The 24,777-nt window shown below is 53.1% G+C and overlaps 2 protein-coding genes across 2 annotated transcripts; one reads left to right on the forward strand and one right to left on the reverse strand.

Annotated features, from left to right (window-relative positions):
• Positions 1-302: 302 nt before the first annotated feature.
• Positions 303-2,560, reverse strand: CIPK5 (CBL-interacting protein kinase 5). The gene has a single exon (XM_026807340.3). The coding sequence runs from the start codon at positions 1,989-1,991 to the stop codon at positions 627-629; it is 1,365 nt and encodes a 454-aa protein (XP_026663141.3). The 5' UTR covers positions 1,992-2,560; the 3' UTR covers positions 303-626.
• Positions 2,561-9,998: 7,438 nt separating this feature from the next.
• On the forward strand, positions 9,999-11,438 carry LOC120110663 (uncharacterized). Its single transcript, XM_089929342.1, has 2 exons — positions 9,999-10,188; positions 10,273-11,438. The coding sequence occupies exons 1-2, from the start codon at positions 10,108-10,110 to the stop codon at positions 11,041-11,043; spliced, it is 852 nt and encodes a 283-aa protein (XP_089785468.1). The 5' UTR covers positions 9,999-10,107; the 3' UTR covers positions 11,044-11,438.
• The last annotated feature ends 13,339 nt before the right edge of the window (positions 11,439-24,777 follow it).

The following is a 24,777-nucleotide window of genomic DNA, read 5'->3' on the forward strand; positions in this document are numbered from 1 at the left end:
TGGAGTACGAAGCAAGCATGACAAGTGACATGTCAGATGATGTCATGTATCAGTCATATTAACTTTAAACTGGCGCGTGTCGATCAACTACTCGAATTGTATGATTGCAACTAACCATCCGAAGGATTTCTATGTTGAATTACGAATGCACTGTGCCAAGCGCTGATCCATGTGACTCGCTCCCTGTGTAATTAGTCATCAGGGCAAATCTTGATGCCAGATCAAACATCAGATTCAGCTACCTGGGATGCCACGAAATAACTCAATTACCAAACAATTAAGTAGGTAATAAGACAAAGACGTGGCAGAAAAATTCCTCTGACCATCTAAAAATTAGATAATTGGTGTCCAAAACTTATCTCCATCCCTCTCTCTCTCCCTTTCTCTCTCTCTGTATTTCTACATACAAACAGCTATATACAAATATACAATGTTGCACACCGATAAGAAATAGCAGTTAACCAATACTCGTCAAACACATGGCTCTCTGCAAACACCCTCACGCTGTAACGCACCGTGTCACGCCTAATTTTTCAGGTATATTCTGCTGCTGCCGGTTCCCCACTTTCGTAAATGACGGATTAGGCAAGGGGTTAAATGAGGGATTTCAAGGGTCTGCGATCGGCTCAACGGCCGGCACCGTCAAGGTTGGCGGCACCGTCAAGGTTGCCGCCACCGGTTTCGGCGGGGACGTCGTCCCCCTGCCAGGTCCAGACAATGTCTTTGAGGCCCGGGCGGACGTCCTCCTCGCAGAACTTGATGTACTCGAGGGTGTCGCCGGCGGACTTGGAGAATTCCACCACAGCCACCTCCGGCGTCACCTCGAACACTTCCGCCGTGACGGCGAGCCGCCCCTTCCGGCCCTCCGCCTTCCCCTCCATCCGCACCTTGCACGCCTTGGCCCGCGCCACCCTGAACCCAAGCGCCCGCCCCGCCCGCTCCAGCCGCTCCACGATAGCCCCCGCCGACCACCGCGACGTGAACACCGTCCCCGCCCGCCGCCGGTTCTCGAACAGGCTCGACAGGTCGAACCCCGACGACATCGCCGATATCAGCTCGAACGCGTTGTAGAACCTCGGCGAGTCCACCTCCTTCCCCCCTTCCTCCTCCCTCTCCGGCGGATCCGCCGGAATTGATATCGGCGACGGGATCGGCCGGGAGAAGCCCTTCTGGAACCAGGGGAGCTGCACGATGGCCGGGATGGAGATGCGCTTCTCCGGATCGGCGACGAGGAGGCGGGAGACGAGCCGGCGGGCGTCGGCGGAGAACCAGGGCGGGATCTGGTACTCGCCCTTGAACACCTTGCGGTACATCCGCATCAGGTTCTCGTCTTGAAAGGGGAGGAAGCCGGCGAGGAGGACGAAGAGGACAACGCCGCAGGACCAGAGATCGGCCCGGGCGCCGTCGTAGCCGCGCTTCCGGAGGACCTCCGGCGCGACGTAGGCCGGCGTGCCGCACTGGGTATGGAGGAGGCCGTCGTGGCGGAGCTGCTCCGGGAGCGCGGAGAGCCCGAAGTCGGAGACCTTGAGGTTGCCGGCCTCGTCGAGGAGGAGATTCTCGGGCTTGAGGTCTCGGTGGGAGACGCCGCGGCTGTGGCAGAAGTCGACGGCGGAGATGAGCTGCTGGAAGTAGCGGCGGGCCTGGTCCTCCGGAAGGCGGCCGCGGACGACCTTGGCGAAGAGCTCGCCGCCGCGGACGTACTCCATGACGAAAAAGATCCGGGTTTTGGTGGCCATGACCTCCTTGAGCTCCACCACGTGGGGGTGGCGGACCAGGTGCATCACCGAGATCTCCCGTTGGATCTGCTCCATCATCCCGTCCTGCCGCCGGATCTGGTCCTTGTTGATCACCTTGATGGCCACGCTCTCGCCGGAACGGATGTCCCGGCCATAATACACCTTGGCGAAGGTCCCCTGCCCCAGGAGCCGCCCCATCTCGTACTTGCCGAACACCACGTTCCTTACCTCCCCCTCTTCTTCCTCCTTCCCCATCTCTTTCTTTCTTTCCTTTTTTCCCTCCTCCTCCTCCTCCCCTGTTTCTACTATTACCTTAAACGTGGCATCCTTAGGAGGAAAGCCCTCAGTGTTCTCGCTAGCTGGTTCGATTAAAGATGGAACATCTCGGTGAAGCAACTCCTGAATGGAGAACAAGGTGTTAAAAGGAGCAGAAGAGCAGGAACGGTGGGCGGAGAAAGGGGTAGGCCTGATTGAATCGTAGCCATTGGAGTGAGAAAAGAAGAAGGGCACCTGGTTTTAGGAGCGCTTGGTTTTCTTGCTCTATTTCGAAGTCTGGGAGGAGCACACGGTATTATCGATTTATATTAGGAGAGAAATCTATTGGTGGGGCTACGTAATACGTAGCCTCCAATCAACGAAGGGCGCGTTTGAGCTATTTTAATTGAAGTAGGAAGGGTCCCACGAAAGGTTGTTATCAAATAGAGAGGCCAGTGGAGGTTTACGTGCCGACTTGGCGTCCGAACCGGTTCTAGACAAATTTCTGGCTTTATGGGTTATACTCATATCTGTTGTGTATGAGTTGATGATGTATCCAAAAAAAGAAAAAAAATTGGAGAAGATGGAGTTTTTGGAGTGTCATCCGAGAACTGGCTGCAGATCTGAACGAAATTTATAAAAAACAAAAACTTTGAAAATAAAATTTAATAGTTTCTTGGGGATCATGCTCGAACCCAACTAATGTCGCATGCTTCTAGATGGTAAGTGGGACCTTAACAACTAGGACCTCCCAACTTGCAAGGTATTCAAGTGATATATTGTAAAAGGTTATATATACCTTTGTAGTATTATATATTTGTATATATATATTATGAATAAATTAAGTAATAGGTATGATACGAATAAATTGTGCTAGTGGAAATATTTTAGTTCCATGTAACCACTTCATAACAATAGCTGACAACATCCCAAATGCATAGAGTTAATTAAAAGTTGTGATATTTCTTATAATGGTGTTAGGTGGTTGTAGAGAGGAAAGTATTCCAAAACAATCATAATATAACCATTATGAGTTGATTTCTGAATCCTTAGTTAGGGATTCTTCTCCAGTACTAATTTTGATACATTCCACCATCCATAGATACGGAATTTAAATTCCTTTTATAGTTTTGACAAAATTTATAATTGGTTTCAACTTGTCATTCGAGCTGAGGACTGAAAGCAGCACTGTTTTCTTCAAAGGCAAGTAAAATAACTAGATTAGATTTGATCATGGATTGGAATATGTACAAACATTGAATTGTATTCTGAAACATATTGCATTGTCAAAAATGATGCAGAATGTTGAATAACCTCAAACAAAGACACTACAAGTACTGCCTTTTATTCCACTAGATGTGTATATGAATAACCTCTGGTCTAAATCCTGTGTGTAGGGTTGATTGTATCTTAATCAATATTATGTATGACAATATTTTTTGTTTCCTGAAAAACCAAAATCTATGGATCGATCGCGTCAATTAGATAAATATGGTCTGTCAAGGAAAGTAGGTTCAATGTGTCTTAATGATTCGAAAATCTCAAGCTAAATGAGGTACAAAGAAGAGCAAAAATTAAGGGGGAAAAAAAGGGAAGGTTAGATGAGAGTAATAGATTTAAACCCCTAATATAAAGCTAAACATGGATGTGGATCTTGTGGAGCTTGAATTTAGTTTTGGATCTAGTTTTCATATTCGTTTTATTTCCAACATGGTTACTGTTTTAGTTGCCTTGGAAGTGATGAATTGCATTGGTATACTAAAGTGGTTTAAGTAGATTGCCATGATCTGGCATTGAATGGATGAATGATTGGTCGTAAAGTAATAAAAGAGTGAGAAATGCAGTAGTGGGCTGCACCTGTTGCTAATCTTTTCATTTGATCTTCTTCTGCATGGATGAAGCCATCATCTGCAGATGAGATACTTCTACTATAGTTTAGATGGATTGAAGAGTATGATACATATGTTTTCACTGTTTTAGCTAAACTCGAGACCATTTTGGTTGGTTAATAATTGGATGGCTTTAATTTACATTTTAGATCCTATTTGAATTGCTGAATACTTACTTGGTTTAGTGAACCGTTTGATTGGAACACTGTATTTCAGTATTAAATTCCAATTTTCTCTCAATGGGAGAGTTAGAAGTTCAAGCATCGATGTAGACGTGAAAAGGATCAGATGATACAAGCATGGAAGGCTTGAGAACATGCGCGTAGACTTTCCATACTAGAGAATATTTTTGTCATCTTCTAATAATGGAAGGTGTACGTGTTATTTCCTTGGTCACCTTTGATGGCGAGATTTTGGGATCCTGGCTAATAATACAGGTGCCTGAAAGGCAATCGGGTCAGGTCGGATATAAGATATAGCAAAAAATTTCAATCAGAAACTGATTAGCTAATTAAATAAGTCAAAAATTTAGATTTACAAGAAATCTAACATCATTTACAACAAATTGAAACAAGCTAAATAGTGGAATAGAATCTCCTGTCATTAAAATCAGTGTCATTTCGATGAATAGTGTATGGTTTTTGTAACTATTTTTTGAATATTTTACTAGTAATGATCTTTCTAACTATTTTTATATGACAACATAAGAAATTATAATAAATAAATATTTTAATAGCTAAATTTCTATGGTATATTAAGCAATAAACTTTAATGATAATTAAGCATATTAATATGGCATTACGCAAGCTAAGTCGTAATTTTAAATGTATGTAGTGGATAATAGGTAAAAGTTTTTGTGCCAAATAGAAAGTAGTATTGATGCTTTTCCTTCTCTTATGAATTAATAATGATATTTTCAAATCATTGAGAAATTCTCAAATTAGCTATTGACCTTCCATTAGCTGGAATTCAAATGGCGCTTCAATATATTCCTAGATAATTTGACTGGTCATTGATTTTCATATTAATTTATGGACTTTACTAATTATTCAGAAATTAACAAATTTCATCCTCTATAACTTATTGATGCTTTTCTTGGTATAAAACAAATTACTGATGCTTATTTGCTGCTTATGGCAATAGCAGTGTTTTTATCTTCATATATAATGTGAAAGTTTGGACTTGATTCTAATGTTCTACTCCACTTTTTATTTGTCGACCTTCTTAATCTCCTCCGGCGCCCACAATTTTAACCCCTCTAGAGTAAAACCTCTCCCATGCACCATGCATGCGAGGTTCTAGTCATTATTCAATACTCCCTCTCTCCCTCTCTTATGTTTTTCTCGAATAATATTGCATATTCCTTTATTTTATCCTTGTTTTCTTTCATTTTATATTCATGTAATCTTTTTGAACTTATTTATAGTCCCTCGTGTTGTTTCTGTATCTTGAATTTAATTCTAGCAGAGGATTTTCTCTACATCTGATATATAAAAACGGGAAGGAATATTTCCTTCCCAATGCTGCATACTCCCTGGTATCCTAATCCTCATTCCCTACGAGCCAAATCAAGCTTAGTTGACTCAACCAAACCCGTATGGAAAAATTATTTATTTCCCTCTCTCTCACTGAGGGCAGTTGGATCTCGGATGCTTGCCTTCTCCCAATTCTCTATTGCTGATTGCCGGGTTGCGGCCGTTGATCGCTTGCCCCCCCCCCCCCCCCCCCCCAGAAGAAGATTATAGAAGATTAATAAAAGTTTTAAGTTGAGCCATCGAGAATTAAAAATCAGCCTATCTACATTAGAGCTGCAGGACTTGTTGTATTGATCCTTGAGAATATCATGCATTTGAAATTTTTCAGTTTTTTCTTTGTATCTTCAATGTTTTTGTAGTGTGAACTATAAACCATGGAAGAATCTTTAGCCGATTAAGGGCTTGTTTGGAAAATTCTAGTGCTGGATTACAGGATGAAAAAAAAAAAGATTATAAGAGTTTTTTTTTTCTCTAACACAGAATTTGGGCTAGAGAGGAATTAGGTTGATATAGTCATTGCTTAAATAGATTAAGCAATTCATGATCCAATGAAAATTCAGTTCAATCCTGTTGGATTTCTCAAATATGCCCTAAAAGAGATATTTCTGGAAAAGGATCAGGCAAAGCACTTAACACCTCCTCATTTGTATTGCTTCAATTTTTTTCTTGTCGTAACCCTTTCTTTGTCTTGCACTAAGGCCGACATGCTCCATGGAACAGGAAGGGGAAATTAATGCTGCATCACAGTTGTTGGACCATCTTTAAGTTCAACTAGTGTTACTAACTTTCCACGTAGTTATAGGAACTGTCACACCCCCACCTCCGCAGGCCACGTGCGGCAACTAGTGCCCACATGAAGGCCACATAAGGAGAGAATACGGAGCTCCTCTAGCAGATATTGTCTGATTCCGGAGCCCGTACGCGTCCACACGCGCCGCTTAGACTCTTCTCCGATTTTATTTTCTACCCAAAATGCGTCGGCAGGATTTAAGGCATCTGTCTCATATGTGCAGCCTCTGAAACGAGTTTATCCGATACGGGATCTTTCAGAAACACATGCTAAAATCATTTTATCCTAAATCCGGCGGGGACCGGATCATAATTTCTCGGAGAGGAGGCCCACCTCAAATGGACCCGAATAGGAAGTCTAATAGTTCACTGCCCAGCTGCTCCTCGAACATTCATAATGATAAGATGCCCTCATATAATTCTAGGAGCAGACAAGTGATGATTCCGCCGGTGATTGCCTCTACTTTTGTAAGAGCGTGTTGTTGATTGGATCTAGCAAAATTATTTAAGACAACGATGCTCAGGATCCCACATCATATATGCCCAGGTGGCATTACGTAGGGCATTGGAGATTCAATGGACTTTGCCACCGTGGAGTTTAGAGCTTGGCCTCTTTCAGTTCCTTTTAGGTGAGTCAGCAAGTGGAACCCGCAGAGCAAAGAATATTATATGGTATGGTTTAGTGCTCGAGATACCAAGTTTCAAATTGTGTTTTTATGCATCTAAGGCTACATTTCGATTAGGTATGAGCTATTTGGGAGATGGGAAAAGGTTATATTAATAATATTAATTTATACCATGAGTTGATGGTATATATGACGTTATACCAATCAAAGGTTATGTTGCTGGAAATTGGACCCGGGGGCAATCTTCGGTCGAGGGAGAGGGAGCTGCGGGTCACCACAGCGGGGCGGCGACCAGTCGGCGGGCGGCGTCCTCCGTCTGGGGTGGCCGGAGAGAGGGAGCTGGGGGTCCTCACGGCGGGGCAGCGATCCGTCAGCGGGCGGCGTCCTCCGTCTGGGTGCCTGCAGACAAACCGGTGGCCGGATTTTCCGGCGCCGGCCCTCCGACGCTCAAGTCAGGGAGGGGGCAGATAGTGTAAGGAGGAGATGAACAGTGCTTGTAAGGCGCGGAATTTCCCAACCCCCTCCTGAGAAGCTAAGGCTCCCTTTTATAGGTGGGGGTCGGTTTACCTGTGATGTAACAGGGCGAGGCCATAGTACGGCTCGGCATGTGGCTCAGGTCGGCGCACGGTCAGGCGAATCATTGTGCTGATGTCGGCGGTGAGGGCGTCGTACGACTCGAACCAGTACGCTACCAGGCGAATCATTGCATTGGTGTCGGAGGTATGGCCGAGATCAGAGACTTATCATGGTTGACCAGACTCTGCTGGGCTAACTTGCCGTGGAGAGCCGAGGATCCGTAGATGTCAGGAGCCATGCGCATTAATTGTGGAGTAAGCCGGAGATCTGCATTAATTGTCGAGTAAGCCGGAGATCCGCATTAATGGTGGAGTAAGCCGGAGATCCACATTAATTGTAGAGTGAACCGGAGGGTTACAGCTGCCATGCGCAATAAATGCTGAAGCAGTGGCAGGGTATGGTCCTCAGTTGGACCTCGGAGGAGTACGGCTGTAGTAGGTGGCTGACAAGGGTAGACCTTGAGCATCAAGATTTTCCTAGGTCGGATGTCTTGAGGTCGGGCGTTCCGAGGTCGGACGCCGACTTCGGCTGTTCAGGGTCGGCGATTGTGCGGCTTCTTGGGGGCATTTGTGTCACTTGGGGGGAAAAATCTTATTCCCCCAACACTACCCCCCGACTTCTGAGTTCGAGCGGCTTGCGGGCTCGGACGTGGGAAGTAAAGTCTATCATTAAAGTTGGGGGGCGAATCTCGTCCGCGCCCTCGTGTTTCTCGGAGTGTTTATGGCGAGACCCGCGCCCTTGGGCGTTTCGAGGTTGCTTTATTCAGCGAACTTATGGTGGAGCTCGTGTCTTTACGTTTCTCGGAGCGGGTGTAACGGGGGTGGCGTCTCTTGGATCGCCAAGATCGCTTCGTGCGGCGGACTCATGATGAGGGTCCTTGGGCTCGACGAGGCGACGCCTCGATCCCGTAATCGGAATTCTCCGCTCATCAATGAGCGTGCCGTTATGGGGTTCAAAACGGACACGCGGCATGACCTAGGATCGGACGCTTCCGATCTCGTATTACTGGATCATGGATCCGGCGAGGTGAAGGCTACGTCGGGGCTCCACGTGCCCCAGGGCCTTATTAAATGAGGGGAGCGGAGGTGCCGTCCGTTCGTTCTTCAAGGCGATTCGATTCTGCGGACCCATAATGAGGCCCCGAGATCCGATGGGACAGGGCTTCGATTTCGTACCCGATTTATTGATCCGGAGTGAATACGGTGCCTCGGTCTCCGAGGTCAACACGTGGCGCAATCCGATCGGGGGATGGGAACCGACCCTGCCGATCTGGACCGCCGAGGGGGTCTATATAAACCCCTCGAGTTTGCCCTAAGGGTTTTACTTGGCTGCTTCTTATTTTTGTTGTCTTCCTCCCTTGCTTCCTTCCTCCACCGAACCTCGCCGTCGGTGCCCGGAGCGATTTCCGGCGATGTCCAGTAGGTCCCTACCCTGTGATTGCTAGGGTTCCTCTTCTCTTTTCCTCCCAGTTTTCATCCTCTGCTTTTAATTTTATTTCGCTCTCCTGTGAAATGGGTCTTGGTCCGGAGGAGGTAGGGTCAAGTCTGTCAGGGGAGGAGTTGGAGTTAATCCGCTCCCAATTTTTCTTCCAGCCCGGGTTTCGTCTCGAAACTGCGGGGCCGGAAGACAGGGTGACGCGGCCGCCCCCAGGTCGGATCGCGATTCACCGCGAGACCCTCTGGGCCGGCCTGCGGTTTCCTGTCCACAGGTTTGTGAACGACTTGCTGGTCGAGTACCAACTTGTCCCAGCACAGCTCGCTCCGAACTCGTGGAGAACCATCATCGGGTTCCTGTCTCTGTGCCTTGGGCATGGGGTCCCGATTTCAGTGAGTATTTTCCGCCGGTGTTTTCTGTTGAAGAAGAACCCGGCGGACGCGGAGTGGCTATACTTTGCCTTCCGAGGCGGTATGTCGCTCTTCCGCGGGGCCCCTTCCTCTATACACGAGTGGAAGGGAAAATTTTTCTTTCTGGCGTCTGAGGCGCCGTGGGGGTTTAATCCGAGGTGGGGACACCCTCGGTTGAAGGCCCTCAACAAGCTCTCCGAGCCCTCGGGGAGGGAGCAGAGGACCCTGGATTCTCTCCGAGCCCTCGGGAAGGGCTACGACCTGACCGAGCTCCTACGGGAGGACGCCCTGGTGAGCGTGGGTCTGAGCTCGGCGCGCCCCGAGGGTAAGGGTAGTTACATTACTTTTTTTTTTCTTGTCCTTTGTTTTTACTGCTAATGGTCTAACACTTGATGATATTTTTGATTTCAGATATTCCCCTTATGCCGACCAGCAACACGTCGCTTTTTTCTCGCCTGAGGAGGCGGGAGGCCGAGGCCGGGGGAGCTATGCCCCAGGCTCGGAAGAAGGCGAGGCTGGCCGGCGCTTCTACGTCGGCCGAGACGAGCGGCCCCGAGGCGGGGGCCTCCTCAGCCGACCCGAGGCGGGCGCGGGTCGTCGACGACGCGGGCCCGTCGGCCCCTCCTTGCCCTGCCCCCGTTGCCCAGCGGGAGGGCCCGGCTTCGGGTTCCTCACAGCGCCCGGGGCCCGAGCCGACCAGGGGCCCTGAGGCAAGCGGCCCCAGGGTCCCGAGGCCGGACGCGCCGAGCTCCTCGAGGTACTTTGAAGAGGAGTCGGATGAGCCGGACTCCCCTATCCCTGTGGGGAGTTCGGCTATTCATGATGCTGAGGTCGCACGCGTCGTGTTTCGGCGTGCGATGCTTCCGGCGGACCGGGCCGAGTTCCGGAACATTCCGTTGGAGGACATTGTTGACAGTGCCTACTGCAACACTGCCCGGGTAAGTCCTTTTCTTGATTTCCTTAAAGTTATTAGCGAGTCCAGATGTTTTTAACTCACGATAATTTTGTCTCTTTCTTTACAGCATATTCACGAGCTCGATTCCCTGGTGTTCATCGCCCGGGGATGTCAGGAAGAGACCCGGCGGGTCAGCCGGCAATTGGAGCCGGCCAAGAAAAGGATCGCCGAGTTGGAGGCGGCGTTGGCCGAGGCCGAGGCTCGGAGGGCGGCCACCGAGGCCGAGCGTCTCGCTATGGCGGAGGGGCTCAAGGAGGAGAAGGCTGCTCATGCCCTAACCAGGTCGGCCTTGCGCGCCTCGGAGGCGCGCTTGGGGGAGGTCCAATCCGAGGTTGCGGGCCTCAAGTATGAGGACGGGGTTTCCCGCCTCCGAATCGAGCAGCTCGAGGCCCGAGAGAGGAGGGCACTCGAGCGAGCTGATCATGCCGTGGAGCTCTTCAAGGGGTCGCAGGAGTTCCGCGACATGTTAGAGGAGGAGACGGTCGACGGGTTTCTCCGGAGTTTCGAGAACTTCCGGCTGCAGGTGATCCGGTACTGCCCCCAGTACGACTTTTCGACGGTCCGTCCGAGGATGGACGTGGGCTACGGGTCCGACACGGAAGACCTTCCTGCCATTTTGACATCCGAGGCAGGATTGTACGAACAAGACCCCGCCGAGCCTTCGATGAGGGCGGCCGAGACGGAGGGCGTCCCGGAGGCGGCACCGGCGGCCGAGACGGACAACGTCCCGGAGGCGGCACCCGAGGCCCCTGCCCCCGATCCCGAGCCTGTGCCGGCTGAAGATCCCGAGGTCATCACAGTGCCAGACGATCCCCCGGATGTAGCTGCCGCCGCTTAAGGCTTGGCGCATTTTTTCATGTCAGCGGACGAGATTGTGGAGGCACAGGTGGAGAAGATGGATCCTTCCCTGATAGAGATGCTAAAGAAGCGTGGGCAAGACAAGTCAGGGAGAAAGAAAGGTGCTGACTTGGAACGGGAAGGGGGATGGCATGATCTGAGAAGTGCTAAGCCAGTTGGAGAAGACCCCGAGCCTGTGCCGGCTGAAGGTCCTGAGGCCATCGCCACGGACGACCCCGCGGATGTTACTGCCGCCGCTTAAGACTTGGCGTATTTTTTCTTTTTCATTGTATCCGAGGTCGGCTCTTGAATGGCCGACCTCCAATTTTGTAATTGGCCTTCCGGCCCTTTGTCAATGAAAAATACTTTTGTCATTTTGTGCTCGTCTTTTCCTTTCTTGTCGTGAATGAGGCTAGAGTCTTAGCTAACCGCCTCGACGATCTCTAACTCTGTATTTTAGTTCTCGGGCCACTTAACGAAGTTGCCCTTTTCCTGAGTTATACCTTAGGCTTCTCGGATCTTAGTCATTCCGAGCAAAGGGAGCTCCGAGCTTAGGTTTCCAGAAAATTTTCTAAGTCCTATAACTCGGATCTTAGAATCGCGAAAGTCGTCACGTTCGGCCTTTAGGAAAATCCAAGGCATTGAGGTCGGGCCTTAGCCCTTCGAGTAGGACCGGGCTAGGTCTGTTCGTGCCGCTATTCGGGGGAGTCTAGTCGGGTTTCCGAACTTGACTTCCGGGTCCTTTGTAGGGAGCGCGGGCTAATAGTCGAATTATCGCCGAAGGTTTTCATAGTTATTGCTCTCGGACTCTGCCGAGATTTCAGTGAGTAAGGCTGGAATCTCTGAAGATCGCCTTAGTATCTGTGTTCGGCTGGTGCACTTGCGGCCGGGACCGCTTTCTCAGCTAGACATCAGAGTCTATGTATGGGGGCCGAGTTGGGACCTAACTTACGAAGACTTTGTTCAAGTTGAGACTTGACGAGTGGAGACTTGTCGAACGGAGCATGCATAATGTAGTTAGGAGATCGGTCTTAAGCTGACCCATTGGAGTAGCCCGACTTTGGGGCGAGATAGGACTCCAACGTTAGATGATTAGCGGTATGTAGATAAAATTTGACAAGGAGGGCATCGAGTTAGATGTACCTCTTGTATTCTCGGAGTTGTGTTCCACATGGCGGAGTAGGTTGCTTCCCTTCCTCGTCGTCCTCCGGAGTCATTTTGACTTGTAAGGGGGCTCGGGCTTCTCACGGACCCGACGACACCCACCGAAGTTGAGAGGATCTGGGGAGGCTTTATTGATCTACAGTTCTTTTCGAGGTCGAGAGAGCTTGAGACCCTCTGGTCGGACCCCGGGGCGCCTCAACCTTAGTCGAGGAGTCTTGTGTCAGGTCGGCGGGCCTGTGGGCGCTCTACCGAAGTAGGGTGCGCGCTAGTTCAATGGCAGAGCTCTGCTTCAGAAAGTATTGTCCGCTTCGGGGATCGGGGATCGTCGACCGCTCCCGGGGGTCCACTTTGTGGCGCCCCGGGTGGAACCACCCTTTCCACCCCTCACGGCTTCGTCCCGAGGTCGAGGGAGTTTGGAACTCAGCGGTCGACTCTCGGGGCATCCCGACCTTAGTCGAGGGATCGTTCGTCAGGTCGGTGGGTCTGGGCACGCTCTACCGACCTGCGACGCTTTCCGAGGTCGAGGGAGTCTGGTTCTCTACGGTCGACACTCGGGGCATCCCGACCTTAGTCGAGGAACCGTTCGTCAGGGGATCGGGGATTGTCGACCGCTCCCGGGGGTCCACTTTGTGGCGCCCCGGGTGGAACCACCCTTTCCACCCCTCACGGCTTCGTCCCGAGGTCGAGGGAGTTTGAGACTCTACGGTCGACCCTCGGGGCATCCCGACCTTAGTCGAGAGATCGTTCGTCAGGTCGGTGGGTCTGGGCACGCTCTACCGACCTGCGACGCTTTCCGAGGTCGAGGGAGTCTGGTTCTCTACGGTCGACACTCGGGGCATCCCGACCTTAGTCGAGGAACCGTTCGTCAGGGGATCGGGGATCGTCGACTGCTCCCGGGGGTCCACTTTGTGGCGCCCTGGGTGGAACCACCCTTTCCACCCCTCACGGCTTCGTCCCAAGGTCGAGGGAGTTTGAGACTCTACGGTCGACCCTCGGGGCATCCCGACCTTAGTCGAGGGATCGTTCGTCAGGTCGGTGGGTCTGGGCATGCTCTACCAACCTGCGACGCTTTTCGAGGTCGAGGGAGTCTGGTTCTCTACAGTCGACACTCGGGGCATCCCGACCTTAGTCGAGGAACCGTTCGTCAGGGGATCGGAGATCGTCGACCGCTCCCGGGGGTCCACTTTGTGGCGCCCCGGGTGGAACCACCCTTTCCACCCCTCACGGCTTCGTCCCGAGGTCGAGGGAGTTTGAGACTCTACGGTCGACCCTCGGGGCGTCCTGACCTTAGTCGAGGGATCGTTCGTCAGGTCGGTGGGTCTGGGCACGCTCTACCGACCTGCGACGCTTCCCGAGGTCGAGGGAGTCTGGTTCTCTACGGTCGACACTCGGGGCATCCCGACCTTAGTCGAGGAACCGTTCGTCAGGGGATCGGGGATCGTCGACCGCTCCCGGGGGTCCACTTTGTGGCGCCCTGGGTGGAACCACCCTTTCCACCCCTCATGGCTTCGTCCCGAGGTCGAGGGAGTTTGAGACTCTACGGTCGACCCTCGGGGCATCCCGACCTTAGTCGAGGGATCGTTCGTCAGGTCGGTGGGTCTGGGCACGCTCTACCAACCTGCGACGCTTCCCGAGGTCGAGGAAGTCTGGTTCTCTACGGTCGAGCCTCGGGGCATCCCGATTTTGGCCGGAGAATCTGAGGATCACAGACGACCCAACATTAGAAGAGAATTACAGTCATCAAAATGAGAGAATTATTTGCAAAAAGGAAGCTGAGTCCATTGTCCTGATTATCTTGAACCCCTAGGGGTTTCATTGGTGGTACATTCGTAGATTCTCGGAGTTCCAGCTTCGCGGGATCGGAGTCCCCTCCAGGGACTTCAATTTGTATGCCCCTGGTCGTTGTACCCGGGCGATTCTATACGGCCCTTCCCAATTCGGGGCGAGCTTTCCTTGCTCGGTCGGTTGAGAAGCCTCGGCTCTCCTGAGGACGAGGTCCCCTACTTTGAAGAGCTTGGGCTTGACTCTGGAGTTGTAGTATTGGGCCGTTCGCTGTTGGTATCTTGCCATGCGGACCCGGGCGACCTCTCGTGTCTCTTCGACGAGGTCCAAGTTGCTACTGAGCTGGGAGGAATTGGTGTCGGGGTCATAATGCTCCACCCTTGGAGAAGGCAGGCCGATCTCCAACGGGATGACGGCCTCAGTGCCGTATGCTAGGTTGAAGGGGGTCTCTCCCGTGGGCAGTCGGAATGTGGTCCGGTACGCCCAAAGTACATTGTACAAGTCCTCGACCCACTGTCCTTTGGACCGATCAAGCCTAGCCTTGAGTCCCTGCAAAATAGTGCGGTTAGTTACCTCAGTTTCCCCGTTTGTCTGGGGGTGAGCAACCGAGGTGAAGCGGTGATCAATGCCGAGCTCGGAGCAAAATTCTTTGAAATGAACATTGTCAAATTGTCGACCATTGTCGGATATAAGGATACGGGGTAGTCCGAATCTGCAGATTATGGACTTCCACACGAAGTCCCGCATCTTTTGCTCGGTGATCCGGGCGACAGGTTCGGCCTCGACCCATTTGGTGAAGTAGTCGATGGAGACGACCAGGAACTTTCTTTGTCCGGAGGCTTGGAGAAAGGGCCCCAGGATGTCGATCCCCCATTGGGCAAATGGCCAGGGGGCGATGATAGAAGTCAGCAGGGCCGAAGGTCGGCGCTGGATATTGGCGTTTCGCTGGCACCGATCGCATTTCCGGACGAAATCCGTCGCATCCTTCTGGAGTGTGGGCCAGTAATATCCTTGCCGCAGGATCTTGTGGGCCAGTGCCCGACTCCCCATGTGATTTCCGCAGATCCCTTCATGGACCTCTCGGAGGGCATAGTCCGCCTCGGAGGGGCGGAGGCATCTGAGAAGGGGAGAAGTGAATGATCGACGATAAAGTCTATTCTCGTACAGGATATATCGGGGGGCTTGGCGCTTGATTCGGCGAGCCTCCGTCTCGTCATGAGGTAGGGTCCCGTCTTGGAGGTAGCAGACGAGCCCATCGATCCAGCTTGGCTCGGAGTCGATGCACATGGTGGGCTCGGGTTCCTCCGTGCTGGGGATCTGAAGATACTCGAGCGTTGTTCCCTTGGGAAGCTCGCTCATGCGGGAGGTTGCCAATTTGGACAGCTGGTCTGCCCTGAAGTTTTCCGCCCTGGGAATGTACTGAATATTGAAAGAATTCAGGGCAGACGTAAGTTCCCGCACCTTTTGGAGATACTTTTGCATGGATGGCTCTTTAGCTTCAAAGTCTCCTTGGATCTGGTTCACTACCAGCTGGGAGTCGCTGAAGGCCGTCAGGTCTTCCACTTTCAGTTCTTTCGCCAGCTTGAGCCCGGCGATGAGAGCCTCATACTCGGCCTCATTGTTCGAGGCCGGGAATTCGAGGCGCAAGGCTTGCTCGGCCACTACTCCGTCTGGACTGGTGAGGATGAGTCCGGCTCCGCTACCCCCCGAGGTTGAAGACCCGTCCGAGTGCAGGACCCATGGCTGCCTCGGGGCTTCCTCCGCGGATACGGGTGGCAACTCGGGGTCGTCCGGCAGAGTACACTCCACGATGAAGTCGGCGAGTATTTGGGCCTTGATAGCCGGCCTGGGCCGATACTCGAGGTCAAATTCCCCGAGCTCAACCGCCCATTTGGCGATCCTCCCCGCACGATCCGACCTTTGCAATATTTGCTTCATAGGCTGGTCGGTCAATATAGCTATTGTGTGGGCTTGGAAGTAAGGCCTGAGTCTCCGAGCCGAGATGATGAGAGCGAAGATGGTCTTCTCAAGTTTAGAATATCGGGTCTCAGCATCCCTGAGAACCCGGCTGGTGTAATAGACCGGCTTTTGGAGCTTGTCCTCTTCCCGGACGAGGACTGAGCTCACTGCGGCCGGGGAGACGGCCAGGTATAGATAAAGAACCTCGCCCTTCTGGGGCTTGGTGAGCAGCGGGGGAGAGGCCAGAAGGCTCCGGAGCTCTTCAAAGGCTCGCTGGCATTCTTCTGACCACCGGAAGTCTTCCGGCCGTTTGAGGCTTTTGAAGAAAGGAAGGCAGCGCTCGGCTGACCAAGAGACGAACCTTCCCAAGGCGGCAACTCGCCCTGCGAGCCGCTGCACCTCCTTAACTGTCTTCGGAGGCGACATCTCTTGCAGTGCCCGGATTTTCTCCGGGTTGGCTTCAATTCCGCGCTGGGTCACTATGAAACCCAGGAACTTGCCCGAGGTGACCCCGAACGCACATTTCGCCGGGTTGAGCTTCATTTTGTATCTTCTGAGCTTGGCGAATGTCTCGTCGAGATCGGCTATGTGGTGTTCCGCCGCTCGGCTTTTCACCAGCATGTCGTCCACGTAGACTTCCATATTTCGGCCGATCTGGTCTTTGAAAATTTGGCTGACCAGTCTCTGATAGGTGGCCCCAGCGTTTTTCAGGCCAAAGGGCATCACCTTGTAGCAGTAGGTGCCCTTGTCGGTGATGAAGGCCGTCTTCTCCTCGTCTTCTGGCGCCATTCGGATTTGATTGTACCCTGAAAAGACGTCCATAAAAGTTAGCAGTTGGTGCCCTGAAGTAGAGTCGACGAGCTGGTCGATGCTTGGAAGGGAAAAGCTGTCTTTCGGGCAGGCCTTGTTCAGGTCGGTGTAGTCCACGCACATACGCCATTTCCCGTTGGCCTTCTTTACGAGGACAACGTTGGCGAGCCAGTCTGGGTAGGAGACCTCCCGGATGAAGCCGGCTTCGAGGAGTTTGTCCACCTCCTCGGCCGCAGCACGTTGCCGTTCCGGGGCGGAGCCCCTTTTCTTCTGCTTTACAGGCCTGCTGGTTGGCCTCACCTGGAGTCGGTGAACTATGACCTTAGGGTCAATTCTCGGCACGTCCGCAGGCGACCAGGCGAAGACGTCAGCATTGTCTCGCAGGAAGCTGACGAGGCGATCCCTCTCGCGGGCGCCGAGGCCGGAGCCGACCTGCACGGTTAGCTCGGAAAAATTTTCTTTTAGTGGAACTTGAACGAGAAGCTCACCGGGCTCTACTTGCTTCTTCCAGAGGGTGTCCCTCGCATCGAGGGTTTCTATGGGCAATGAAGGGCCCGTTGGATGAATTGTCGCCTCGGTCGGTTGCTTTACTCCGTGGGCCGCCGTGTAGCATTGCTTGGCGACCAGCTGGTCTCCTCGGACCTCGCCTACTCCTTGGCCGGTGCGGAACCGCATGAGCAGATGGTGGGTTGAAACTACGGCTCGAAGGGCATTCAGCCCTGGCCGCCCAAGGATGGCGTTGTAGACCGAGGGCAGTCGGACCACCAGGAAGTCCGTCCTCACAGTGCTCTCCCGGGGGGCGAGGCCAACTGTGACAAGGAAGCTGGTCTCACCTTCGACCGGGACCGAATCTCTGGTGAACCCGACCAGTGGGGCGTTGATCCTCCGGAGATGTCCTTCTGTCAACCCCATTTTTTGGTAGGCATGATAATACAAAATGTTGGCTGAGCTTCCATTGTCAACTAGGACACGCTTTACATCAAACTTATTTACAATCATTGAGATGACCACAGCGTCATCGTGAGGGCTCTCGACCCCTTCTAAGTCCTCGTTCGAGAACGAGATGACTTCATCAGTGCGTGGGCGTTTCGGGGGTGTTCCCGGGGCGGCTGCTCCTGCTGAGGCCCTTCCAATCATGTTGATGGTGCCGGCAATGGGTCTGTTGTCGTCCGGATTTTCGGTTGGTACGACATCCTCCGCCGGCCTCCTTTTCTCGCGCCGGTTTCTCACGAACCGGTTGAGTACTCCTCGACGGATGAGTGCTTCTATCTCGTCCCGGAGCTGGAAGCAGTCCTCCGTGTCGTGCCCACGGTTTCGGTGGAAGCGACAGTACTTTCTGGGATTACGGGGAAATCCCGTGTCTCGCATAGGCGGCGGGGGTCGGAAGAAGTCCCGACCCTCGATTTCCATCAGGATCTCGGCCCGGGAGGCGTTGACGGGTGTATAGTTCTCGTACCTCCCCGGGTACGTCCGAGGCCGTGGTGGGGACCTCGGTCGAGGAGGGGTCCTCTGCTGAGGTCGCCCCTGCTGACGGGGCGGGCTCCTTAGTCTGGGGAGATTCTTCTTTCGACGGGGGGATCGGCTCCTTTGTCGGTCGCGCTCCTCGCAGCGCTTCTTCTGCTTCTTAGAGGCGGGCTCGATTGCTCCCCGCCTAGAGGCAACTGCCTCCTCGGCCTTGGCATACTTCCGGGCCCGGGCCAACATTTCGGTGAAGTCGGCCGGGAAGCTCTTCTCGATGGAGAAGAGGAATCGGTAGGAGCGAACCCCAGTCTTCAGAGCCGACATGGCTATCGACTGGTCTAGCTCGCGAACCTCCCATGTGGCGGCGGTGAAGCGGTCCAGGTATTCCTTGAGGGACTCCCCCTCTTTCTGTTTGATGTCGAGGAGGGAGTCTGACGTCCGTCGCTGGCGCCGGCTGGCAGCAAAGTTGGTGGCGAACTGCCTGCCGAGTTGCTCAAAAGAGGACACCGTGTTCGGCTTCAGTCCAGAAAACCAAAGCCGAGCGGTCCCTCGGAGGGTTGCTGGGAAGGCTTTGCAAAGTATGGCCTCCAAGGACCCCTGTAGGGCCATGAGGGCCCGATAGCTCTCCAAGTGGTCGAGAGGGTCGGTGATTCCGCTGTAGGGCTCCACCTGAGGCATTTTGAACCTTGCGGGAACCGGCTCATCCTCAATCTGGCGGGAGAAGGGGGACTTGGTAGTGAACTCAAAGTCTCCCTCCTGCCTCGCCTTCTTACTGTGGAGCGCTGCAATTTGGCGCTCCAAGTGCTCAACCTTTCTATCGAGCTCCCCCACCCGCGGGATTGTCGCCGCGGTTTGCGCCGGCTCACAGCGGTCCGGGGCTGGCTCAGCCTCAGAAGGCTGGAGTCTTCTGTTGAGATCCTCCCCCGGTAGCTCTCTCTGGGGGGAAGTCCGTTCTTCGTTATTGGCTCTGGAGGAGCCATGTAGATTCTGGCCGGGGAGAACCGGGCCGTTGGGAAGAAATTCCGGCGGGACCTGGGCCCGCGGGGGAAGCGTTGGTAAAGCTTCCTCGCGTCGCAGGCCCTGAACGGCGGCGGCCAGGGCCTGGACTTGCTGTACTAAGGCGTTGAACTGTTCCGGCTGGACCTGAGGAACTGGGTCAGTCGGAGTTGGAGAATTCTGGACGGAGCGTCCAAGACATTGCGGGGGATGCCGGGAGACGTTGGAGGCTCCCTTACTTCTCAACTTCATGACTGCTACTCGGGCCCTTCCTCTAGCGCCAACTGTTGCTGGAAATTGGACCCGGGGGCAATCTTCGGTCGAGGGAGAGGGAGCTGCGGGTCACCACGGCGGGGCGGCGACCAGTCGGCGGGCGGCGTCCTCCGTCTGGGGTGGCCGAAGAGAGGGAGCTGGGGGTCCTCACGGCGGGGCAGCGATCCGTCAGCGGGCGGCGTCCTCCGTCTGGGTGCCTGCAGACAAACCGGTGGCCGGGTTTTCCGGCGCCGGCCCTCCGACGCTCAAGTCAGGGAGGGGGTAGATAGTGTAAGGAGGAGATGAACAGTGCTTGTAAGGCGCGGAATTTTCCAACCCCCTCCTGAGAAGCTAAGGCTCCCTTTTATAGGTGGGGGTCGGTTTACCTGTGATGTAACAGGGCGAGGCCATAGTACGGCTCGGCATGTGGCTCAGGTCGGCGCACGGTCAGGCGAATCATTGTGCTGATGTCGGCGGTGAGGGCGTCGTACGACCCGAACCAGTACGCTACCAGGCGAATCATTGCATTGGTGTCGGAGGTATGGCCGAGATCAGAGACTTATCATGGTTGACCAGACTCTGCTGGGCTAACTTGCCGTGGAGAGCCGAGGATCCGTAGATGTCAGGAGCCATGCGCATTAATTGTGGAGTAAGCCGGAGATCCGCATTAATTGTCGAGTAAGCCGGAGATCCGCATTAATGGTGGAGTAAGCCGGAGATCCACATTAATTGTAGAGTGAACCGGAGGGTTACAGCGGCCATGCGCAATTAATGCTGAAGCAGTGGCAGGGTATGGTCCTCAGTTGGACCTCGGAGGAGTACGGCCGTAGTAGGTGGCTGACAAGGGTAGACCTTGAGCATCAAGATTTTTCTAGGTCGGATGTCTTGAGGTCGGGCGTTCCGAGGTCGGACGCCGACTTCGGCTGTTCAGGGTCGGCGATTGTGCGGCTTCTTGGGGGCATTTGTGTCACTTGGGGGAAAAAATCTTATTCCCCCAACAGGTTCCAGTTATTCTCTTTATATATTTGCTATTTGGATATTCCTTAAAAATGGATGTATGAAAAGGGGATTATTATACAATCTGACAAGTTTACCTTTTCTATAATATAATAATATAGTATTATATAATATAATATATATGAGAATATTGTACTATAGTATTGAGATATTATATAATATTGTACAATAAGACTATAGAATAGTATTATGATATCCTAAGTTTCGACACATTTTCGAAAATAAGACGAGAGGGGAGACAATGTTAGGGTTGGTTCGGTGCATCTCTTTATGTTCTTTTTTTTTTGCTGAATACGGGTGCTTCATACAGTGCGGGTACGAATACACCCAATAAAATCAAAATACAATAACTCACGGAGTGCCAATGGCAACTCCCCCTCCTCCGACCAGAGGGCATATCCCGAGTGGTGGGCCGCGTAGGCAGCCACTCAATCGGCTGCCCCATTGGCCTCCCTGAATACATGCTTGGCCTGGATGCCCCCTCCATCTCTCATCATCATCACAATGTCGCGGATCAAGGGGTGGTCTGTGCCCTCACCCCTCAACCCCCTCTGAATCCACCCGATGACAATAGCCGAGCCACTCTCCAAAATAATCGAGCAAGCCCGTAGCACTACCCGCGCATGTTGAAGACCCGCCCAGGTTGCACGCAGCTCTGCTTCGGGAACCGATGTAGCAAACAACTGGCAGCCACCTGCGGCCACTGCCCTAGAGTGTGGGCCCCGTATGACAAAGCCTACACCGCTCCGCGTGCCGCCATCCAAAACCGACTCGTCGAAGTTGACCTTGAGGAAGCTCGAGGGTGGGGGCTCCCAGGTGAAAAACACCATTTGAGAAGCTGCCGGAGTAAGGGGGGAACCCCAGGTGTCCCGAGCTGTCAAAGGTCTATCTGCATAAGGGGTGGGCCTGATCTCCGTGGCCTGTGCTCGAGCAAGCTCTGCCACAAACCTCGGTGACACCCTGTGCTCGCTGAGAGTACGGGCATTCCTTACCAGGCAGATCTGATGTGCTGTGCAAGTCGCTCTGATGCCCTCCTCGCGAGTCCGTGAACTGGCTAACCACTGCCGTATCACCCAAGAAACTGTAGCCGCGCACTCCAGGCCCCTTGCGAGATCCCAGTCCACTGCCATGTCGACCTCGCCCATGTACACTAGAAGAGCATGTGGTCCACTGACTCCTCAACTCCACACGTCCCACACTCTACCGGGACCTCCAGCCACGCCTCCTCAGCATTGCTTTCGTCGGGAGGTGGTCCTAGAACACCTTCCATAGGAAGAGAGCTGCCCTCGGATGAAGTTCGGACCTCCAAATCCAAGTGCAATCCGACCCCGACTCGTGCTCCGGCTGAATAACGCGGGAGAGATCTCCCAGCCTAACACTAGCCCGGCTCGAGGTGCCCCACACCCTGATGTCTAGCCCCCCGCATCCTGGTAACAAAAGGGACCGAATCCTCGCAGCTAGGTGTACCTCGAACAACAGCCTAAGTCTGGCCTCATCCTACTCTGCCCCTCCTGGTAATAGGAGGTCACACACCCGTAGCCCCTCCACTGACTCTGTGTCAACCATAGTCGGCCAACAGCTCAGGAAAAGGGAGTCCACCTATGAATCGCTGATCACGTCAATACTCCGGCTGTCGCCAATCAAACACCTGGTGTGTGCCGATACTGACGGCAGGTACCTCCCGATCTTGTGCCATATGAAAGAGACTCGACGACCCCTCCGTGCCGCCCCTGAAGCCCCTTGACCATATCCAGCTGCCATCACCTGAATCCAGAGGTCATGTGGCCTAACATGAACCGAGCCGCGTGCCGAGCAATGAACGCCTCGAGCCTCTCTATGAGGGACTGCAAGAAGGCAAACCTGCTCCCAAGCCACCAGGTGCACTCCGTGACCTCCACCGTATGACCCCCACAAGAAGCTCCGAAGAAGGCGCTCGATCCTTAACAGGATCGTCTTCGGAACCTCTGTGTTGGCCATAAGATCCACCGGTATGGATCCCAACACCGCTCTGACCAGTGTCACTCTCCCCATCATGGATAAAGAGGACGCCCTCCATCCCTCCAACCTGCTCTGGAACCGCTGCACCAAATCCGAGCACTCTGCCACCCGTAGCCTCCGGCCTGTAATAGGGATGCCTAGGTAGGCAAGCGTCCCCTCCTGCTCCGGTATCTGCAGTATCCCTCTGATCTCCTGTCTGACTCTGCTCTCCGTGCCGGGGCTGAAAGAAATGGCAGACTTAAGCAAATTCACTTTCTGGCCGGACGCCGCGCAGTAGTCTGCCACCACCCTGCGAAGGACCCGAGCCTCTGGAATCCGTGCCCTGGTCAAAAGAAGACAATCATCAGTAAAAAGTAAGTAGGAGATAGGACGAACCTTCGGGGTTGGGACATAGGCCTCCAGCTTCCGGCTGACGCACACTCTCTGCAAAGACCGAGAAAAAATATTAGCACAGATAATAAACAAGTAAGGGGATAAGGGACATCCGTGCCGTGACCCTATGGTGGACTCGAAGAAAGATGATGGTGTGCCGTTGACCAAGATAGAAAACTTTGGCCCCCGGACACACCCCATAACCCAACCAATCCACTGCCTAGGAAAGCCGTACGCCTCCAACGCCCGTTGAAGAAAACTCCACCTGATCATGTCGTAAGCCCGCTCCATATGCAGCTTGACTGCTATTAGGCTATGCCGCTTCGATGCTCGCCGGAGATCACACATCATTTGCTGGGCCAATATAACATTGTGGGAAATATTTCTGCCGACCATAAAGGCCCCCTACTCCTGGCTAATGATACCAGGCAAGAGGGGCTTCATTCTGCCCACCATAATTCTTGCCACAACCTTATATAAGGTTGTGCACAAGTTGATGGGCCTAAAGTGACAAGGCTCAGCCGCATTCTGACGTTTAGGTATAAGCGTGATTAAGGTAGCCTTCCAATTCTCAGGCATAACTGCTTGGGTAAAAAAGCACTGAATAGCCTCCACCACCGCTGGTCGGATAATACTCCAATACTGCCGAAAGAAGAAAGGGGAAAAACCATCAGGTCCCGGGGCCTTGTCTGCTGCCAAGGCTCCGACTGCCTGCTGTACCTCCTGTACCGACACCGGCCGGGTCAGGGATACACTCTCAGCGTCACGAATACCCACATCCAACCTCAGAGGGCGGTCCCCATCACTGGCCTCATCCTCCGTCCATCTAGTGCGGAAAAATTCGAGTAAGACCTGTCGGATGGCAGGCTCACCCTCCACCCGATGTCCGGACCCGTCTCGCAGAGTGGATCATGCTCCTCTGTCTCCGGATAACCGTCGTCCGATGAAAGAACCTAGTATTACGATCACCTCGCTTACCCATTGTACCCAAGATTTCTGTCGCCAAAAAATCTCACGTTGCCGTAGCAGCGAGTGGTGAGTCGCAAGTAGTCCTCGGAGATTGGCCATATTGAAGCACGCCCCTAGGTCTTCCTTCCTTCGCAACTCAGCAATCGAGGTCTCTACTCCCTCCAATCGCCGGAAAATGTTGCCCACAACCTCACGATTCCATCGACGAAGGTGCCTTTTAGTCAACTCAAGTTTGCGTGAAACTCGTTGCATGGCATCGCCATGCACCGGGATCCGCCACGCGTCGCGAACAATATCCCAAGACTGGGGGTATGACAGCCAAACCTTCTCAAAACAGAAGGGGTTGTGATGCGTGGGACCTGATGAGGTAGAAAGTAGCAGTGGGCAATGGTCCGAGGCAATCCGAGGCAGGTGACTGATTCGGCTAGTAGGAAATTGGAGGATCCAATCGGGGGACGCAAAAGCCCTATCTAATCGCTCCCAAACTATAGCACTGCCCAACTGATTTTTGCACCAGGTAAACTATGGTCCGAAAAAATCTAAGTCTACCAGGCCGTTTCGCGACACAAATTCACGGAACTCCCTCCTGTCCACTCGATCCGTAAAGGCAGCGCCCCCCGCTTCTCATTCTCACTCTGGATACAGTTGAAATCACCAATCACTACCGTCGGATACCCTGGGAGATCAGGTTGGTGATCTCCTGCCAAAGAACTCTCCTAACCCGGTGGTCCGTGCTCGCGTACACACCACACAGCACCCATGGAGCAGCGTCGGGTCTTGATACGACCATGATTACTTGTTGGGAGCAGTTGTGGAAGATATCAACTGTTGCCACACCCCGCCTCCATAGAACCAAGATGCCTCCCAACAGCCCCTGGGAGTCGACTGCATAGGTCTCCCAGTCCCTCTCCATGCGCCGCCTCAAGCGGCTGAGCCCTTTGTCAGATAATCGGGT

The sequence above is a fragment of the Phoenix dactylifera genome, chromosome 2 (assembly GCF_051530095.1).
Source record: "Phoenix dactylifera cultivar Ajwa chromosome 2, Ajwa_hap1_PhDact_Kaust_v1.1, whole genome shotgun sequence".
NCBI lineage: Eukaryota > Viridiplantae > Streptophyta > Magnoliopsida > Arecales > Arecaceae > Phoenix > Phoenix dactylifera.